The 21,285-nt window shown below is 46.7% G+C and overlaps 3 protein-coding genes and 2 non-coding genes across 6 annotated transcripts in view; 4 read left to right on the top strand and 1 right to left on the bottom strand.

Moving 5' to 3' along the window:
- Positions 1-2,324: 2,324 nt before the first annotated feature.
- Trnag-gcc (transfer RNA glycine (anticodon GCC)) lies at positions 2,325-2,395 on the top strand. Its single transcript has one exon. It is a non-coding gene; the product is annotated as a tRNA-Gly (tRNA).
- Positions 2,396-2,712: 317 nt separating this feature from the next.
- Trnam-cau (transfer RNA methionine (anticodon CAU)) lies at positions 2,713-2,784 on the top strand. The gene has a single exon. It is a non-coding gene; the product is annotated as a tRNA-Met (tRNA).
- Positions 2,785-7,449: 4,665 nt separating this feature from the next.
- The window catches only part of LOC114102782 (histone H2B type 1-K), a 38,212-nt gene continuing 24,376 nt past the window's right edge, over positions 7,450-21,285 (bottom strand). Inside the window, exon 2 of the mRNA XM_071613736.1 lies at positions 7,450-7,773. Coding sequence (XP_071469837.1) covers positions 7,674-7,773 — 100 coding nt within the window. The 3' untranslated portion in view covers positions 7,450-7,673. The remainder of the gene's footprint in view (positions 7,774-21,285) is intronic.
- On the top strand, positions 9,424-9,849 carry LOC114102678 (histone H2A type 1). Its single transcript, XM_027948163.2, has one exon. The coding sequence runs from the start codon at positions 9,424-9,426 to the stop codon at positions 9,814-9,816; it is 393 nt and encodes a 130-aa protein (XP_027803964.1). The 3' UTR covers positions 9,817-9,849.
- LOC114102684 (histone H3.1) lies at positions 10,854-19,392 on the top strand. Of its 2 annotated transcripts, none has more exons than XM_027948170.2 (2): positions 10,854-11,416; positions 19,166-19,392. In XM_027948170.2, the coding sequence occupies exon 1, from the start codon at positions 10,865-10,867 to the stop codon at positions 11,273-11,275; it is 411 nt and encodes a 136-aa protein (XP_027803971.1). In that variant the 5' UTR covers positions 10,854-10,864; the 3' UTR covers positions 11,276-11,416; positions 19,166-19,392. The 2 variants fall into 2 exon arrangements, with proteins under 2 accessions (XP_027803971.1, XP_071469836.1); XM_071613735.1 differs by having other exon boundaries at positions 10,854-11,752.

The raw sequence follows: 21,285 nt of genomic DNA, 5'->3' as shown, positions 1-21,285 counted from the left end.
TATGTCAGATAACTTTGTTACTTTCTCTTATAAACCTGCCTATGGACATGTCAGCCTATGTGTTCTATGATGGACAGGAGAGGGGTCATCTCCTTTGTTGCCCCTGCTAGAAAGAACCACGTGTGAGGAATTTAAATGAAAGGATGACACGATCAACTCCTAGATCAGAGACTGTTTTGCTAGCCTCGGAGGGACTGTGTAATGGCTCAGGACAAGAGAAGCCAGAGTTCAGCACCTGAAGGAAAGACAGTTCACCAAAGTGCAGGTAGCAAGCACTTTGTTCCGACTGACCAGTAGAAGGAGCCATGCAGTCAGGCCTTACCACAGAACAGGGGCCTCTGTGGCTTCAGTCAGGGAGGAAGGATGAGGGTTGGAGAAGTCAGAGGAAGGCCTGGCACAAAATGCCGTTGCTGCACTAGTCCCCCTTCCTATGGACAGAGTCCCTTTCTCCCTGGGACCAGGAATTGTGAATTGAATCTGCTTCCAAGCTGAGACTTGTTTTTTATTCGAAGCTTCCAAAACTAGGGTGTTCTCCCCGCCGCACCGGTCTCTCTCCCTGTCCCAAGGATCCTCTGAAGTAACCTCTTCCTAATCTGAGTCATCTTTTTAAACATATTTTGGCTGACATCCTTCGTCAGGTAGGCTATTTACACTTCCTGTCTGTGCCTTGTCTCTGCATTCTCTAAACAGCGCTTTTCACTAAGCACGTTTTTAATTTTGAAACTGCTGGGCTTTTCCCCCACCATTTGGTTGAGGATTTTTCTGGTTACTTTCATAAAAGACAGCGGGATGTTATTTTCCTTTGTCTCCCAATAGTTTTTGAAACTCTAAAAGTTCTGGGGGATTTCCCCGCCCCTTTTTCCTTTGGGAGCGGAGTTGTGCTCGGCCGCAGTGGAACTCTGGCGGGAGGTGGCCGCACAGACACCGCTGCCGCGCGACGTCTCGGCGCCTCTATAAACGGCAAGCACAGCCTCGACCGCACGTCAGAATTCCCGTCCTTTCCAGAGCCGCCCGCACTCGGGCACTCGGGCACTCGGGCACTCGGGCACTCGGCACTCGGGCACTGGGCACTCGGGCACTGGGCACTCGGGCACTCGGGCACTCGGGCACTCGGCACTCGGGCACTCGGCACTCGGGCACTCGGCACCTCGGGCACTCGGGCACTCGGCACTCGGGCACTCGGGCACTCGGCACTCGGGCACTCGGGCACTCGGGCACTCGGGCACTGGGCACTCGGGCACTCGGGCACTCGGGCACTCGGCACTCGGGCACTCGGGCACTCGGGCACTCGGCACCTCGGGCACTCGGGCACTCGGCACTCGGGCACTCGGGCACTCGGCACTCGGGCACTCGGGCACTCGGGCACTCGGCACTCGGGCACTCGGCACTCGGGCACTCGGGCACTCGGCACTCGGGCACTCGGGCACTCGGGCACTGGGGCACTGGGCACTGGGCACTCGGGCACAGGGCCTCCGCGCGCGCTCCGACCGCCTCCGGTGCTATTCCAGCTCTCCCACCCCGCGCACCGCCTCACCTCGGCGCCTCGCGATTGCACCTCTTCGCCAAAGGGTCCCTTAGAGCCCTGGCTCTCCCTGTGCCTGAAGGAGCGTCCAGGGCTCCTCTGCCGCGGCGCTTCTAGTTCCAGACCCCGGAGTCCGCGCGGGGGTGTCCGGGCGCCCTCGGCTCCGGAGCCAGCGACGCTCGTCGGAGGGCGCCTCCGAGTCCAGGAGCGCCCGGGAACGCGGGGCGCAGCGAGCCAGCCGGCTCAGGAGCAGCACGGCCCCCACGGCCCTCAGGACCCCGACGCGCAGCCCCCCCACCACCCTCAGGACCCCGACGCGCAGCCCCCCACCACCCTCAGGACCCCGACGCGCAGCCCCCCACCACCCTCAGGACCCCGACGCGCAGCCCCCCACCACCCTCAGGACCCCGACGCGCAGCCCCCCACCACCCTCAGGACCCCGACGCGCAGCCCCCCACCACCCTCAGGACCCCGACGCGCACGGCACCCCCTTGACCCTCACGGCCCCGTGACCCCGCGCGAGCCTCAAGGCACCGCAAGTTCCCCCACCGATCCGCCTCGACCGGGTCCAGCCCCGAGAGTCCACCTATGTCGCTGCCTGAGGCTTTCAATTCATAGTGAGTGGGATTTCCCTGAGAAAAAAGAAAGAAGGGCCGCTGAAGCTCTGTTAGTAAAAGTGAAATTACTGAAGCTTACTTTTTTGAAAGGAAAATATGTCAACAGTTTGATTTAAAAAAGAAAAAAAAAAAAAAAGGAGGCAAAGCAAACATTCTTAGTACCATGAGAGGTAGACGCCGGCCAAGCATTGGTGGTTCAGTGGTAGAATTCTCGCCTGCCACGCGGGAGGCCCGGGTTCGATTCCCGGCCAATGCAGACTAGTGTCTTTTGTGCTTTTTAACCTTCTCGCCACTGCTTCCCCACTAGGAGCTGGCGCACTTCGCTTCTTCACGGAGAACGAAGCCAGCAGGCTGCGTGCAGAAGGGCTAGTTTCCTGCGGGAACATCAAGCTGCTCTCCTCTGGGATGTTTCCAGCCAGTTGCCCTCTGGGTCCTTTTATTTAGGAATGAACCAGGACAAACAATTCGCTTGCAAGAAGCTGAAGGTAAGGTAAGGTGGGGTGGGGTGGGGTGGGGCGGGGAGCCCTTCTGTGGAAATAATAAAGATGCTATTATCTCACGTCGGGGCCAGGCAGCAGAGTGGCGCAGCGGAAGCGTGCTGGGCCCATAACCCAGAGGTCGATGGATCGAAACCATCCTCTGCTAACTTTTTTCTGTCTTGCCTTTTCAAGGATATTTTCACCCAAAAATTCTTCTAAGATTTTAATACACGTTTCAGAAAGCAGACTTCGGTTAAGACATGCGAGGCGATAAATTAATATTAACCCATCACTGGGAATATTTCTATCTCTGCTCCTATCATACTGTGAGCCAGAAGTAAATTCCTGCCACTTCACTTGAAAGGAAATAGCTTTATGTAAAATGGCTCTCCCAACAATCCCTGCCGTGTTCCTCCTCGGCATTTATTAATATACTGTATTTTGTTTACTCTCTTAGTATTTTCTCCCCCATGGGAAGTCAATTCACCAGGACAGAGATCTTTGTGTCTTAACACTGTAGCTTTTCATTGTACTTAGAACAAACTCTGGTGCCACCTGGCACATCTTAGGTTCTGTTTTGTTTAATATTAGTTAAAGACCACAATGTCTAATTCATTGAACACCCGTATTCAACGTTATCCTTCACTGTCTTTTACTTTTTAAAAAACTATGGAAGAATACAAAAAGGACCACACAGAATTAATCTATTATTTAATATCATGATATTGACTACAAATCTATTTTATACTTTAATGAAGAAAAGCAACCATTCATAATATGTAAGTACTGTTCAACTCCATCCCCAGTCCTGTATCCACTTTCTTAGGGCAACTGTATCATTGATGTTTATCTGTCCCACTCCATTTTCAGTCTGGCCTAAATATGGACATATGGCAATACAATTGCCATCTGTCTTGAATTTTAAAACACTTCCCTGTGACAAGATTTTTAATCTCATAGATCTCCAAAGACACATGTAATTTGCCTGCAATAATTGCCAAGCGAGATAAACCATTATTTCCTATTTATTCATGGGATCTATTCAAGTAATGGATTTTTAGTTTTTTCTAAGACATTGTAACTACATAAAGAATACTATTTTAATGTAGGGAACTCTGTTACCTCCTAATTCCTACAAGGACTAGTTCTTGGCTCTATGCAGTTTCCTACTGGTAAGCATGGAAATGAAAAGGGTACAGTTGTATAAATGTACCATTTTGAAAAGAGCCAGCCCACAGGCCTCAAAGCACATTCTCTTCGTATAGCACTCTTCCAAAGACTGAAACAAATGTCATCTTAGTTGCGTCTGTTGTGATAGTTTCACTGACCCACAGGGAGGAGACTCATGCTGGAAGACATTCTAGAGATCACTTTTAATTGAGGTGAAGGGGATCAGGAAGACCAGACCAGTAAATCATACAGAAAGTGGATTTTCAAGCAGCAGGTTGGAAGACAGAACTCGAGCCTCTGCTTCCTCAAAGTGTAGTCTTCAGTTGCCCACTTTGTATTGGAAATGCCAACTGTGGAGATTTCCCAATCTCAGAATTTCCTAGGGCGGCCTGATACGCTCCCAACTGAGAACTGCATGTTTCTGTGAGTTTTGGAGGAGAAATGGGAACTGAGACTCCATGTCTGCCTTGTTTCCTTTCTACACTCTCCACCTGGAATAATTTGGTATTTTATCAATTGTTTTTACAACTTAAATTCTCCCTCTATTGAGCTGTAAAATAGTCTAATAAATCAAGGACAATCAAAGATGCAAATCCCATGGATTAGCTCATTCCTGGTACCTACCTAGAGTCTCCTCTGTCCACTTGTAACTAAGTGATGACTCAGACCCTTTTATTAGTAGTCCTCTTCTTCCCTATTACTTCTCCATCCCAGTGTTCAGCTGAAGTCTGTTTTTATCTAAGCACTAAGTTGACTCTTGAACATCTCACCTTGAAAACACAGGCCTCCTACTGCTGAGAGACTTCCTCACAGCTGCAGAGGGACAGAAAATAGACCCCACTGCTAATATTTCAGGTGAAGGATTTTCAAAGGCCACAGACTTCTGAAGACTTTCATGACCCATGAAAGTCCTGCCTGTGGTCCCAGCTACGCAAGAGGCTGAGGCAGGAGGATGATTTGAGCCCAGGAGTTTGAGGAATGCCTGGGCGACATAGTGAGACCCTATCTCAAAATAGCAAAAAACAAACATAACAAGCTAAAAGTCTGTCATTGACTTTTAGTCTATTAGTCTTGCTTCTAAAAAAAAAAAAAAAAGTGTTGCCCTATAAGATGCAAGTTGACATCTTTTCCCACTCAAAATGTTTCTTTAAACTAGACAAAAACAACTGGTTCTTCCTACCTCTCACAGAAAAAAAAAAAAAAAAAAGACTAAATCAGTGACTCGTTAGATTTCATTAGATAGCTGATTTAAGCCTAATCTGAGAGATCCTGTACTTTATTTCAATAGACTGTAGGAAGCAGTAAGACAAAACAGAAGGCATCAATCACAAAGAAATGGCAGGGAGTTCTAGAGAGAGTACCAAAGGAATTCAGGCAGAGGGGACTATATCACAGTGAGACAGAGGTGAGTGGTGACAGATTTGCTAATCATTACACATTGTACACATATATCAGAACATCCATTGCACACCATGAACATACACAACTGATTTGTCAATTAAAAATAAAAGCCAAATGCAGCAATGCCCACACCCTCCACTATTTCCACCTCTTGCTGTCAGCGGCTGAGAATTTTAATTTTTACTTCAGTTCACTTCTGTATACACTCAAAGAAAATGGCTCCTGACTGCCTGTGGTGCGAGACCCTGCATTAAAGAGGTAATTAATGGGCTAAGGGTGTAGCTCAAGAGTAAAGCATTTGCCTAGCATGCTTGAGGTCTGGGGTTCTATCCCCAGCACAAAAACCCTGTTTCATTACAGAGGTAATCAGGGTTAAATGAGGTCATAAGGGAGGGGAAGCCTAACCTGATAGGACCCAGGAGATACAAATGAAAATGTGTAGAGAAAAGTCCAAGAGAGCACAACCAGAGGGAGCCTTCTGCAAGCCAGGGAGAGGCCTCAGAGGAAACTGAATCTACCCACACCCGGATCTTGAAATTCCATCCTCTTGAACTGCAAGAAAATAACTGCTGTTCAAGCCACCCAGCTTGTGGCACAGTGTTGTCAACCTTGCTGAATTAACACAGGAGTTTTAACAGGATGTTTGGACACAGTGAGGCAGTAGAAGCTGTCAAAGCAGGACTAACAAACATTTGAAAAAGAAAGTCTACCTGCAAAGAAGGCAAGAGAGCAAACAGAACATAAGAACAACCATGTTAACGAGAAAAAGGAAAAGAAAATGTGCAAATCATTGAGGTTTCCAAGTTTACATTGGCCAGGTCACCGTGGAAAAACTTCAGCTGGGTCACACAATCATCCTGCCCCTAGGTGTTTTAGCCTAGGTGTTTTTTTGTTTGTTTGTTTTGTTTTTGCCTCTGTGACCAAAAAGAATAATTTTATAAAAGAAAAAGTTTATTTGGGACTCATGGTTTCAGAGGTCTCAGTTCATAGACAGCCAACCCCATCTCACTGAGCCTAGAGGTGAGGCAGATCATCAAAGCAGAGGAGTGTAGAGAAGGAAAGAAGTTCTGGACATGGCACCAGGAAGCAGAAATATAGCTCAGCTTACCAAGGACAAAATATAACACCCCTCCTGAAAAACCAGCCTCTACCTCAGAGCTGCCCAAGGAAGGGACGTGACCTTTGTCCTTGGAAAGACCCACAGAGCACTCCTAAGCACATTCCCACCCTGCTGAGTTGTTTATCTACAAATAACAGGAGAGATCTGCAGCACCAGGTGTCCCTGACTCAGTCAGGCTAGGTGGGGATCCATAGCAACCCCCTAGCAGCCACCAATCAGCATGAGACAGGGAAATACCTGGGATGCCAGATGACCCCCAGTAGTTTATGGTGGTGGATAACGTGTTGGGAAACCATGTAGTTCAGCAGTACTCCCCTCGTGGCCTAAACCAATCAATTCAAAGGAATCCCCCTCTTGTACTAACCAATCACCCCTACCCAACTAGTTCCCCCCAGTGAATGTGCTAATCATGTTTTAGAGTTGTTTTATGATTTTTCCTGCAGTGTGTGATGATTTGCTAAGAGATGCTATGATGTATGTGAAGTCCCTGCCTTCCCCAAAGAATGCATAAAACTGCTGCAAACCCTGGCCTCTCAGCGTCACCAGTTGCTGTGTGTGTGCGGAGGACCCAGCTAGCTCGCCATAAACGCCTCTTTGCTGCTTACATCGATCTTGGTCTCTGGTGGTCTTTTGGGGGTCCCGAATTCGAGCATAACACCCCCAAAATAAAAAATTTAAAAAAAAATGCCCCTGTTGACTTATCCCCTCCAGCCACACCCCACCTGCCTACAATTACCACCCAGTTGATCCATATCAGAGGATTAATCCTCTGATTCAGTTAAGACACTCAGGTACCTTTCATTTCACCTCTAAACTTCCTTGCATTCTCTCACACGAGCTTTTGGGTGACACTTCACATCTAAACTTCAAGTCATGACAAACCTTCCAACAGCAGCCTCGCAAAACTCAGGAAGATCATTGTTTTTTGTCAGTGTTTAGGTTTATAGGAAATATTTAGGTATTTGTTATTTTGAGGGCCAGAATTAGAAAGCATGATCCTATTATTTTCATTTATTTTAGGATACAGACAATTTTGTTTGTTTTTGTTTTGGACAGTTTGATCATACCACAGTATGTCCCCTCTCTCCCTCCACTCCCCTGCCCTCCCCATTCGCCTCCCCTCGCCCACGCTTAAACTTCAATCCTTCAGTTAAGACCATCAGTGGAAACCTTCCTCTAACGTGTAGACTGCGGCACAGAGAGATGGTGTCAGTCCCCTTAGAACAGCGCCTTGGGCATGGGTTCGTCTTCTACCACACGAGGGCAATAAGTCTTCTCCCGCCGGCTCCAGAGGTTCATCCCTCAAAGACAGGGAACAGTCTTCCCGGAAAGCAAAGAATGAAGGGAGGTGACAATTGTGAGGCCTACAAATTCAGGAACACCAGGAAGGCAGCTCTTCTGAGGACTGTCCCCAGTCCCAGTGCGTCCAGCCTGAATGACGGCGCAGAACTGAGGGACGAAACCCTGTTTTAGAAAAGTAAACCATAAATCCGTGCATTTTTCAAGATCCGCTGGCCTATTAGTATGACTTTGGGGCTCTTTGTTGCCTGTGACAAGACAGAGAACGCAACCCATAGCTTCAAGGAAAAGGAAGACAGAGCAACAGAAAAGCCTTAAATGGTGGTTTTGGAGTCCCTGGTGAGATCCTGGGAGGGTAGAACATGGATTTACAATACAAGTGTTCTATGGCAGAGAGGATAACAGGTGGCAGAGGTATTAATACTATGAAATGCCAGAAAGGAGAATTTAAGCACCATTGGGATACTGGGGAGGGAGAGATTGAGGAATTTTACATCAAGCATTGAAAGTCTCCAGAATACTCCTAGCGAGCCATGGCGTCTGTCTCTCTGCCTACCTCTGTGGCTTTGCTGGATATCTGTTCTTTAGGCACTAGGTTCTGCAACCTCTTTTGCTGATAATCAAATCATGGACTCTCAAATCCCAGCCTGATAGCTACCTCTCTGAACCAGCAAATGCTTATCTCCTGATTAAAGATTTTAAGAAAGTGGCTTCTCCACGTTGCTGGGTTCCTTGCTCAACATTTTAACCTGAAGGAGCTTCCCTGGCCTGTTGCGCTTGGATGCAAATCATTTCAGCTCGCCTAAGTGCAGCACTGCAGAGCTTATGCGAAACGGGCGCCAATAACAATTCTTAATTGTACCTTCCAAATAACTCCTTAAAAAAAATTATTCTTAAGTTTTAGGTGGACACAAAATCTTTATTCTACATTTACGTGGTCCTGAGGATCAAACCCAGTGCCTCGTGCTTGCTAGGCGAGCACTCTACCTCTGAGCCACAATCCCAGCCCCCCCGAAATAACTTCTTTGAAAAGCACGACCCCGTGACAACTTGCAACCCCTGGCGGGGTTTTTCAAGTACTGCTACTTCCGGGAGTTCAGTGAATTAATTACGTTGCCAAAAGCGAATTTTGGCTATTGTAGCAGAAAAGAAAACTACAATGCATTTCCGAACGCGATTGGGAACACAAACGAACCTGACACTGCCTTAAAGTGCCTAACGTTTGCAGCGCTTTTTGCGTTCTACCGGCCCTGCGGATTCTTTCCAGCTTCACTGAAGGAAACTAAACAATAAATATGTATCCGCTACTTTCCGTGGAAGCGTGGTTGGCTCTGAAGAGAACCTTTGTTGTATGGGCAGCCATTGGCGAGCCCACGTGGCGGTGGTGTACTTGGGCAGCGGCAGGCGCACCGTGGTCTGGATCTCCCAGAACTCGTGCGCGATTCTTTCCATCCTACTTCGGCGCCTTGGTCCGCACCTTCTTGAAGCCCTCGTGGGGACCGAGGCGGACTCCACTGGCTCGGGTATAGGAAACCTTAAGTACCCAAACAATCACTACCAGACGGGTCCAGTCCTCTTTCTTTAGAACTCAACTTGCAGCAGAGTCTAACTTGTGATTGGAGGACATATGGAGCTCTCGGTTCAGTATTGTCCAATCAAAATGCGTGTTTTAGAAATTGCATTTACAATATTTAAAATGAACTTACAACTTCAGCCAATGGCTCAGCTTCTTTTTCGCGCCCAAAGCGGCTATAAAGCGTGTGGGGTTTTTTGTTCTTTCACACACGTTTTTGGTGTAGTTTGAGCACGCCCATCATGTCCGGACGCGGTAAGCAGGGTGGCAAGGCTCGCGCCAAGGCCAAGACGCGCTCCTCCCGCGCCGGCCTGCAGTTCCCGGTAGGGCGAGTCCACCGCCTTCTGCGCAAGGGCAACTATGCCGAGCGGGTCGGGGCCGGCGCGCCCGTCTACCTGGCGGCGGTGCTCGAGTACCTGACGGCCGAGATCCTGGAGCTGGCTGGCAACGCGGCCCGCGACAACAAGAAGACGCGCATCATCCCGCGCCACCTGCAGCTGGCCATCCGCAACGACGAGGAGCTCAACAAGCTGTTGGGCAAAGTCACCATCGCGCAGGGCGGTGTCCTGCCCAACATCCAGGCGGTGCTGCTGCCCAAGAAGACCGAGAGCCACCACAAGGCCAAGGGAAAGTGAAGTCAGCTTCCCACTAACTTTCCTAAAACCAAAGGCTCTTTTCAGAGCCACCCACCCTTTCTGAGGAAGAACTCAGCACTTTATTCTCTGAATGTGTCAGGTGCCCGGTTATGTTGTATGCACATTGAAGTAGTAAGATCAAGAATGGTGTTTTGAAGATTCACTTTGAATAGAACCCCCCTCCCATTCTATATCGTCCCCTTCCTCTAAATATTTCCGGGTCGTTATATAAACATTTTTTTTGTGATTTGCCGCAGTGAGTGTAATGTCAAGACGACTTATTTTTCAGGATTTTTTTTTTTTTTATAGGAGAGTTTGATGGTCTCGTAGTCAACTAGAATTCCTTCCTAACAAACGGCCTTTTCAGGTCTGCTTATATTTAATGTAAAAGACCTTAGTGTACATCAATGCAAACATCACTCCGCGGATAGTAAGGGAACCTTGAACCAAGCAACCATTTGATTGCATCACCATCAGTTATGTCGGAGACTATTGGTATCATAGTCGAGCACATTTCTAACCCTTCGCCCCACGCGCCCCAACCACTACTTCCCCACACCAGGCAAGACAAACAAGTTTTCATGTTCCAGGAGCCACTGTGCCAATCTATTTTCAAACTTTTTTTTTCTTTTTTTCGGGCTTTGGTACAATCGTTAAAAGTAGTTATGAAACACTTTTATTTACTAACGATTGCATCATTCTACTCGTAACTTTTTCAATTTATCTGAAAAAGGAAACAAAGCTTCAAAAAATGCTTTGGTTTAAGAACAGTTTAGACTGACTCCCACGAATTCCAATTCCAATTCCATTTTCATTAGATCTTATTTGCTTGAAACCGTAAACAAAATAACAAAAATTCTCTCAGAAGAGAAAAATGGCTCAGAGGAAAACGGCTCGGAGGAGGGGGGTAAGAAACAAAGATTGAATTAGAAGCCAATCAAGTTACAGCTGCAACAGCTCTGACCAATCAGGATGAGATCGTCAGTATAAATTCAGGTCCTTGCAGCAACCTTACAGTTCCTTTTTCTGAGGGTTCTGGTGATTTCCCATGGCTCGTACCAAGCAGACAGCGCGAAAGTCCACCGGCGGCAAGGCGCCGCGCAAGCAGCTGGCCACCAAGGCCGCCCGCAAGAGCGCCCCGGCCACCGGCGGCGTCAAGAAGCCTCACCGCTACCGGCCCGGCACCGTGGCGCTGCGCGAGATCCGCCGCTACCAGAAGTCCACCGAGCTGCTGATCCGCAAGCTGCCGTTCCAGCGCCTGGTGCGCGAGATCGCGCAGGACTTCAAGACCGACCTGCGCTTCCAGAGCTCGGCCGTCATGGCGCTGCAGGAGGCCTGCGAGGCCTACCTGGTGGGTCTGTTCGAGGACACCAACCTGTGCGCCATCCACGCCAAGCGCGTCACCATCATGCCCAAGGACATCCAGCTGGCGCGCCGCATCCGCGGGGAGAGGGCGTGAGCTCAAGACTCCCTAGCCACCTTCCCAAAGGCTCTTTTCAGAGCCACCAAAGTTCTCAGTGATAGTGCTGCTCCACATTGAGTTAGGCTTGGTCTTTTCTTTTCCTCGTAGCTCACGTGAGAAGATCCTCGGCACCACAAGGTATTTTTCGTTACTCAAATCAGTGAACCTTGATCGGAAGGGCGTCAGGTTGCGGGAACTTGAAAGAGTTAATTTCACATTGGCTCTGGAGCCAGGCCGTGTAGTACAGTAGGCAACTGTGGGAAGTGGACTTGTTGTTTGGGGAGCTATTGGAGATTGAGCTGAGTCACATCCCCAGCCATCACTAAGTTGCTTAGGGTCTCGCTGAAATGCTGAGGCTAGCCCTGAACTAGGCTAGTCCTCGGCCGCAGCTTCAGGAGTCAATGGAATTACAGGCGTGCACTACCGCGCTCCGCTGAGGAGTCCTTTCAAAGGATGATTGCTTCCTCCACCAAGGTAGAGTTTGCCAATAGGTCATCTTGCGGGTTGTGAATGCTACATAGTTGGGTGGCGGACAACTATCCCTACAGGTTCCCAGGAGGTGAAATTGTTATGTTAAGGGATGGCACCTTTCAGGAAACAGGCACCCCAAAATGTCCTACCCATCCCACCCGGATTCATGAGATGAAGTGAGGACGTTTTACGTCCGTACCTCAGTAACAGGCACGAGACTATTAGAATGGCAAAGGAGAAAAGAGAACACACAAAGAGTGGTCCTTATAGAGAGGAGAGGGATGGGGTGCCCTCCAGTTTTATTGGGAATTCCCAGAGGTTTCCACAAGTCCCCATCTTTACTTGGGATTGACAGCCTGGGAGCTGCATGGACCTTCTCCAAGATAGGATGGTGTGATGTTCAGAATTGGAATTTTTAAGAAAATTGAGAACCCCTTCAATCAGTTTATTACCTACCCTTTGGACAGCTACCATCAAGCTTTCTGTGTAAGGGTCCTGATGTTCTGGTTGCCAGGGTGATGGGGGTTTGTGACAGGTTTCTGTGATAAGGGAGGGTACAGGCTACCAGGGAGGCTGTGACTTTGTTGTAGGGACAAACCAGGCCGAAGACAGCAGGAAACAGTTTTATTTGGCTGCAGCCAGGTTCAGAGGGTATAGCCTTTGCTGTAATCAATCAATCCCCTGAACCCCAAGTTCAGGGAGTTTTAGGATTTTATACCCAGCGTGTAAGGGGAGGGGCTCAGAAGTTCACATAAAAGCAGCTTTTTCTTTCACTGTTGTAGGCAAGTTAACCCTTCAAGGACAACACCTGAGAAGGGGAGAGCTTCTTCTCCCCTCTTTCCTCCCTCTGCCAGCTGTTACCATGGAGCCCAATTGTAACTTATCTTAAAAATGTAGACATCTCTGTGAAGCCCAGCTCAAGGCCAGAGGCCTTGTTTGCACATTTCTTCAAAAGTTTGTGAAAAACTAGTAAGGGGGTGTCCAGCACCTGGAGTGCTGGTATCTTCTCGGCCAGTGGCCTAGTAAACAGGGTGACATGAAAATAGGAAGTTTATCTACATTGGACTCTTGCAGAGACTCTTTTGTTGACAGTCCCCAAATCAGCCATGGTGAAGAGGGCTTTTCTGTGGAGAAACGGGGTGCCACTTCAACTTGATCTTGAAACTAGCTTTTTTTGTTTGTTCATTTGGTACTGGGGATTGAACCCAGGGGCACTTTAGCACTGAGCTACAGCCCTTTTTTAGTTTACAGTTTGAGACAGGGTGTCACTAAGTTGCTTAGGGCTCTGATAATTTGCTGAGGCTGGTCTTGGACTAGAAATCCTCCTGCCTCAGATGTGACTATGGGTGAGGGAGGTTTGACATACCAGGCCCCATCTTCCAGGTGCTTATCTGTCAGACAAGTCTCCCTGTGGTTTTCACTCCTTTCCTGCTCTTCCATTCAGGGCTGAACTAGCTACCTAACAGGTGGGTCTCATATTCTCTTACCCAGTACTATGATTGTTAAAGTGTCACAAGAACCAAACCTGAATTCAGCTGAGCCAGCTGAACCACTGTTACCAGAAAGAAGGACATGGTCGTGTTCAAATGAGCATTCTGGTTCCCATGAGAACTGACGTTTTGTCTGGCAGTGACTCACCTGATAACCTCATAGGATAAAGCTCTGAAATGTACATTCCCATGCTAAGATTGTGATGTTGTAAAGTTAGCACCTTAGCCTTTGGTCTTATTTGCAGGAGCCTAGTAGTGCAGCCATGGGCCTGAGGGGCAATTCAGGGGCATTAGGCCATCTTAACTGTAGGCCAATCACCTGATGCTACACTAGTGATTTACCAGGCAGAAGCCAGAGTGGATACCACCTGGTACAGACCTGTCTCACCTGGGGCAACTGAAAGCTTCTAAAGACTTGGATCCTTGCATGACTGATGTGCATGAAGTCCTAACCCAGGAGACAAGGTGCTGCCTAACATCTGTGAAGCTAAGTGGTAACAGTTACATTTTGCTATTTCTTTTTTCCCCTGTAGAAGATGCAAGTCATAGACCAAAGATTTGTTGTTTTTGCTCGCTGCTTTATTTCTAGGATGGATTGCTAATTTGCTATCACTCAGGCACAGATTGCTCCAACTCAGCCCTCCAAAGGCTTTAGGAAAACAGAAGATTCCATTTTGGAAAAGGCATCAATAGCCAGGGCAGAAGGCCTGATTTCCTTCAATGGAAAAGACAGACACACAGGCCCATGCAAAGGTCTTCCTGCTCTATTTCAAGGACACTGGCTGGGATTTTAGAGTCTTCTGAGGTCTGCTGTTTCAAATGGAATGCACACTTAAGTGTGAACTTAGAAATTATGGTTTCGTTTGATGCTCCTTCCTTCAAAAACTGGAGCCTAATTCTAGTCCCCTGCATGTACCCTGAATTTAGAGATGAGTTTCTAAGGAAAAAAAAGTCCCGCCGCTTAAAGACGAGGTCATGACAAGCACTGTACTTCCTACTGGCTAAATCTAGATGCTCTGGACCCCAGGGGCCATGTGGAAGAACCCTCCAGCAACCCCTTGGAGAGGCCTGCCTAGTAAGAAAGTGAGGCCTTCAACAGTCAGCCAAGAACTATAGCCAGGAAGTGAGCCAGTTCTGGCCCCTGTCAAGCCTCAGATGACTATAGCCCCTGCAACAAGTGGACTCTGCACTTCCTGAAATACCCCAAGCTAGACCCCACACAGCTAAACCACTGTGTACCTCATCTTCAGAAAGTGAGAGAGAGTAAACTTGCTTTTTTAAGCTGCTACATTTTTTAGTAATTTGTTTCACAGTGAGTAACTGATGAGACAGGAGAGTCAGGAGTCATCCTAAAGAATCAAGTAGCCCAGGCGGGAGGAGTGCCCACAGCTTGGTCCCTGGCTACAGGGAAGTCTGGTCCACCGGACCTCTCCTTTCCTTCCTAGGAATCTGCAGGATTTATTTGTGTTGCTATCCAGAGGCTGAAAACTAGCCTAGTACACTAAGAATTCAGAAGGAGGAGGAAAGCTGTGGCCTCTCAGGCAGAGCAGCTGTGCAGGTAAGCACCTCTGGCCAGCAGCTTTGAAGGAGAAAGAAATCTTTAAGTTTTTCAGTTCACTTAGAAATGAGTAAGACTCCAAGAAATCAATGTCCCTGTGAACAAATATTGACTTATTAAACCAGTATTCTATTTTGTTTTAATTTGCCATTTCCAAGGAAACTGGCTAAGAATTAACTCAGTTAAGAGACTGCATGTGCAGGAAGCCTCTCTGACCTTGCCCTGTTAGTGCTAACAATTGTTTCATGCCCTTCTCTTTTAAGCTTTCCCACATTTACTATCACATCTGACTATTAAAGGAACATTGTGAGGTAGGCACCCAGTTAGGGTGTAGCTCATTCATGCAGGGAAGGGGTGGAGGGGGCTTGGCCCAGAAAATGTTCTTGGTGCAGGTGGCCCAGGCATTATGGCTGCACCCTCCAGTTTTTGAAAAATTTCTGTGTGTCAGAGGTACCATCTCTAGTGGTCCTACTACTTGTTAAATAAGCCTTTACAAATCATTATTCTCCTTTTTCTACATCCCACACAAATTTATACCAATGCAGGGGAGGAGAAATATCTTCCTTCTGTTTAAATTCATAGGCCAGAGCTTCTGTAACAAAAGATTAATGAGAGAAAAGCATGCAAATGTATTAAATGTAAATTTTGTATGAACAGTCTTGTTAAGGCAATGAGTACTACCAAAAAAATATAAGTCCTCATGCCAATCCAATAATGAGGACACAATTGTAAGGAAAAGAAAAAAAGAAGTCTTATTGCTTTGCTAGCAAAGGAGAAATACAGGGGACTTCTACCCCAGAGGCTGTGATTCTGCCTGTCATGGGAAACAGGACTTTTAAAGAGGGGATTCAAAGGCTACATTCTAAGCTGTTCTTTGTCATGGGTCATAATTCACATGTAGCATTTCTTAGACCTGGGGCCATCCCTGAAGTCTAAATTACTTCATTCCTGTGGTACATAAGCTCAAGGACAGGTAACCTGGCCTAGGATGGGAAGAAAAGTGATCTTGATTCCCCAAGGTTAGGGAGGGGAAGAGGGAAAAGAGGTGAGGGAAGGGGATATCAGTTTTAAAATAAGCCTCAGTGGCAGAACAGTGAAGCATGAAATGAACCTGTTGCATTTGGACCCAAAGCAGTTAAACTGGAATGTTGCATGCTGGGGGTGGGGGTGGGGGGGTAGTTACCAAGGCCAGCTCACCAGAGGGAGTCCTGTGGCTCTCTGTCATTGAACATAAGGGCATTCCTTTCCTCTGGACTTAAGACTTCAAGGGAAGGTCAGAAATCCTTCTTGCATGTGCTATTTCTCAAGTTCCTGCAACTTTAAATACCCCAAATCCTGGGATAGCATGCTCTGAACCCATCACTCACAGTTGATTTCATTATTTGAATGCCATTTTCCTGAACTACCTGTCAGAGGTACCATCTCTAGTGGTCCTACTACTTGTTAAATAAGCCATTGCAAATCATTATTCTCCTTTTTTCTACAAAACAGGTCTTTCCCTTTCTTTAAGAGATGTTTTAGAGGTTAAATGAGGTGATATGAGACAGTGCCTTGATCAATGCCCCAGAGAACAAGTTAGTTTCCTCTCTGGATTTTGGTTAGGAGAGCTGGAGAAACAAACCGAAGTCCTCTGATGAGACTAAACTGGGGTTTAACTCTTGTCACTGGTTAAAACTTAGGAAGCTATCCAATTCAATGACTAACACATAAACAAGTCAATTTTATGGCTAATCTAATAGGCAAATAGCTAATCTTATTTCTTTGGCAATCTGTTAGCTTTTGTTTTCCACAAGGCAGACTCCCCCGCACTTCTCTTCAAATTCTGGACACTACATGGAATACATGAAGCATCAATCTAGGAGGCAGAAAAGATGTTGGAAACATTAGTTGAAAACTAACACTCACAGGGCTGCTGATGCTCCCCAGAAGTGCCGAGGTCCTGAAAGGCCTTCAACAGGAGAGCAAGCAGAGTTCCAACCATGCACTCTAATCCAAGCTCAGGGAGGTTTCCACTTCATAACGGGAGCTGCTGCCAGAAGCACTCCCCACTGGCCTGGCTCTTATAAGGATTTGGGCCATGGAAACATACAAGGGAGCATTCCTCTGGTGAGCAAAGTCCCGGAGGGTAAGGGGCACCCGGTTATCCACACTTGGAATATTCTAGTTTCTCCCTGAAACTAGTAAGATAACTCATACATGTCAGTGCCTAGCTGCTGTCCTTCATGAGGAGGCTCTGTGCTAGGGTCTTATCAGCCTCCATCTTACTGTCAGACACTCAGCTTCTGGGCATGAAGGAACTTAGAAAGTTCCTTTATAAATGAAGCTGGCCGCTCAGATGAGTAGTGCCCTTTTTACTTCGCCCCTGCATCTTGCTTGCTTCTGTCTCTTTCTGTTTCTTTATAGGCTCTCATCAGGAAAGAGGGTTTAAGATGTAAAAAACTGAATTTATTTAGGTATCCCTGCTGATAATAATAATAAAAAAACTTGAATACATTTAAAATGCTGTTCTTTCTGAAATGGAAAATGAGAGAAGCTGTATTAAAATTTTCATTTACATAAGTAGCCCGAAAGAGGGGTTACACACACTAGTTCTATATAAGAAAATATGCTTTGAGTGTTTTAATTTAAACTGAAGAAAAATCTTCAGATTTTTAATGGAGAAGAAATTTTTCGACTTCACTTGTATTCAGAGACATTCAAATGAAAACAGCAAAGAAGAACTGTATAACACCCATCAGACTGGCAGAATAAGAAAGCTAGTGTCTGAGTCCCCTAGCACTGTGACAGCAAAAGGTTCCAGAGCCACCTGTTTGTTGGCTTACGAACAAGATACTGCCCTCTGTTCTAGGCTAAGCAGTCCAGTATGATCCATTTCCTTGTTCACTGAACAGTGAACCTCAAGCTGTGTCCTAAGACTGCAGAAGGGGCAGGCAGAGCTCTGGGACCTCCACTATTAAAGCCCTGATCCCATTGTAAAATCCTTGAACTTGTGACCTGATCTCCTCCTGAGGCCCTGGCTCTCAGCACCATCACTTGGGGGATTGGGCTTCAACATATGAATTTTGGCACGACAGGAACATTCCATCCAAAGCACCAAATGTAACTGTGCCTTGGTAGGAAGTGGAGAGACCCATGTGCTGAGGTGGCCCTTTGCCATGACTTTGTACAAGATGGATTGGAGAACCACCTAGCCGTCTCTCCCATGCCAGGCCCGTGCCCCAAGGAAGCCTACAGATCCATGAAGTCATATTCATGATAATAGGAAGGCAGGGAGAATTTAAGGGGATAAGTAAAATAAGAGTGTAGGAATACCAAAAAATGCCTTCTTTTGTCTAAGGTAAGATTAGAAGTAAATGGCAAAAGCCAAAGCTGAACTCAAGACTAAGTCCCCCTTCCTACAGGCACCAGTTCACACCTGGGAACACCAGTGCTGGGAACTGAATGGGATGGCCTAGCTCTAGTCCCAAGTAGGCTGATGACCACAGAAGGAGTCCGACCTGTGTGGCTTTTAGAGAAAGCCACATGGGAGTGCCTGTGAAAACTCCTGCCCCTAGCCTGAGGCCAGAAAGGAGAGTCGGCATGGTAGTAGAGGGCTACATCATCTTTACCTTGGATTCTGTTCTCGCGACATCCAGGTTGGGAGATGTTAGCAAGAGGTGAGGAAGAGAGTAAGAGCTAAATATTGGCCTGAAATGCATGAAAACCAGCAAAACTGAGGGAAGTCTAGAGGGGAGCCTAATGATCTGCTGGGAGCCATTAGCCAAGTAGGTATGACAATTTCCTTGCCAGCGTACCCCATGTTGCTTAGTGGAAGGACTCGTGGAAATAGGACATTTTGCAGTGACATTGCATGTAGGTGACCTTGCTCAAGGACCAGGGCGGATCCGGGTTTAGGGTGTTCCCGGTTTAGTTTCCAGGTTTAAGGTTATTCCTGCTGGGAATAGGGCGTATCCTGCTGCCTGAGTTCCCTTTGAGTTCTCACGGGATTCAGACAGTATTTTTTGGGAAACAGAAGCCCAGTGGGGGTGGATTTGGGCAGAGAACGTGGATTTCCCCAGAACGTGATTGTAGATGGCTGGTGTGAGTTCGGGAATAAAGAGTTGCTGTTTGAATCTACAAGCTGTGTGGTGGCTCGTGATTGTGTGCCCAGCCAGACTGCGGCAATGATCACCATTGGCTACGTGCATAAGGACACCATAATGTGTCACCCAAAATATGCCTCTTTGGCATAAGGATTATTTTAAGCAGATGGTCTTGAGAAACTATAGACATGGGACAAGTTCTGAGACCAAAGGGTTCTTTTGTAAGGGGAATTTACATCTAAGCTGGAAGTCTCCATTTGTAATGCTCTCTCCCTCTCCATGCCAGGAAAGAAAGGAGGGCTGCCTCAAGATGGATTCTCAGTGACCATTTGCAGGCCAATCCTTTTCTTGTTGCCATGCTTCTCCAAGTCCCCATAACTGGCCTCCCATTCCTGCTCCTGTTCCAGCTGAAGATAGTTTCTATGCCACTTCTATGAGGTGCTCAAATTCCTTCATATCTTTTGTTTATATATGAAATATACATCCCAATAAAGATTTGTATGTTTTGTTTTTCTTCTGCTTACCTGTCTTTTGCTATAGGGTGTTCTACTTTTAAGAACTCAGAAAAAAGTAGAGGAAAAATTATTTTTTCTTCCCTGAACATACACGGCACCAGAACACTGCAAAAACAGCCAGGGCAGAGAGCGCACTAGGTCAACAAGAAAAAAGCATCAGGTACTGAAAGGCTCTCAGTACTGGAAGGCATATTTGGCTCTTTCTGTTTTTTTTTTTTTTTTTTTTTAATAGGATCTCCTAAATTGCTGAGTTGGGCTCAAACTCACAATCCTCTTGCCTCAACTCCTGAGTCATTTGGATTACTGCGGGACCATACTTGGGTCTTGAGAGAATTCCAGGAGCAAGTAAGGAGTTTCTCTGATAAAGTGACTTTACAATCAGATTCCAGAGGCTATAGAATTGTGGGCCTTAGGAGAGATGGTGGGATAAGGGCAAGAGAAGAGAAATCTGGATGGGCAGTGTTTTAGTCAGCTTTTTCACGGCTGTGACTAAAAGTCCTGACCAGAACAATTTAGGAGAAGAAAGTTTATTTGAGGGCTCATGGATCAGAGGTCTCAGTCAATAGACAGCTCAACCCATTCCTCGAGGCTTGAGTAAGGCAAAACATAATGAATGACAGAAAAGTGTGGCGGAGAGAAGAAGCTCACATGATGATCAGAAAGAAGAGAGAGAGTCCATTAACCAGATACAAAATACATACCCCAAAGGCAGGCTCCCAATGACCTACCTCCTCCAACCACCCTACCCTCCTTCAGTTACCACTCAGTTATTCTCCTCAGAGGATTAACTCCCAGATTAGATTAAGGCTCTCATAACCAAATTGTTTCTCTTCTAAACCTTCTTGCATTGTCTCACATATGAGTTTTGGGGGGATACCTCACATCCAAACCATAATAGGATGGATTCTGCATCTGCAACATTCTTTAAGTGGTCTTAGAGGAGCTTAGAAAACAATAGCACAAAATATGCCACTTATTTTTCCCCTCAAACCAAGAGCATCCGTGGAACAGCAAATGCAGGGAGAGGCTTTCTCTGAACAGAGTTCCCATCTATCTAAAGGCCTGATCGTTGAGAAGATATTCCATGTTGTGACTCCCTTCCACAGATATCTCATCATTAGCAGGAGACTGGCGCACCTGGAAGAAAGACCAGAGCTGACAACACAACTACAGCCCAGATACACTTTTTCTCAGGACATTCCCTGTCCATTCATCTTCCCTAAAATCCATGCACTCTTCTACAATCACCTGCATCCCTAGCTTCCCTCTCTCCTGAGAGGAGAGTTTATAAGGTGCTTGACTCTGTTAGGAGGTGCACATGATAGATTTGCATGCCTTTTCTCTGCTAACCTGTCTACTGCCAGTTTACTTCTCAGACTTGAATTCCAAGCCTTCAGAGGGAAACAGGGCTCTTCTGCTCCTACAGTCTTAATGACACATGGAGACAATGCAAACTGAAGGATCTTTAAGGAGGGTAGGGATGGTGTTTCTGCTCAGCTGTGACCAAGGAAGATGGGAAGTTCCATGTGTCTAGGTGTTGTGATCATGTTTTATTTGGGGTAAAATGCATGGAGGAAATATTTGAGAGAGTAAGTACATGGGAAGAAAAAGATTGAACAACTAATGGTCTTTGCATTAGTGCATATGTCCAGGTGTTCACATGTGTGTTTGGGGATAGGAAAATGAGAATTAGGAGAGGCATTGATGAACTATTTTTTGAAAGAAGAGAAAGAAAAGAATATACAAAACACAACCTATTAGAGAAACAAAAAATTATATGCAAAACACAATCCACTAGTCAATTCCAAAGCTTTAAGCAAAATAAGCAGGACAAAATCAAGTGTCAAGGAGATAAGTAAGGTAATATATCAAACTGAAAATTTAGTCACAT

Source organism: Marmota flaviventris, chromosome 6, assembly GCF_047511675.1.
Source record: "Marmota flaviventris isolate mMarFla1 chromosome 6, mMarFla1.hap1, whole genome shotgun sequence".
In the NCBI taxonomy this organism is placed as follows: domain Eukaryota; kingdom Metazoa; phylum Chordata; class Mammalia; order Rodentia; family Sciuridae; genus Marmota; species Marmota flaviventris.
This window is presented reverse-complemented; position numbering and strand designations above follow the sequence as displayed.

Bases quoted from the DNA above. Each gene is read 5' to 3' on its own strand.
- LOC114102678 (XM_027948163.2), top strand. From the start codon at position 9,424: ATGTCCGGACGCGGTAAGCAGGGTGGCAAGGCTCGCGCCAAGGCCAAG.
- LOC114102684 (XM_027948170.2), top strand. From the start codon at position 10,865: ATGGCTCGTACCAAGCAGACAGCGCGAAAGTCCACCGGCGGCAAGGCG.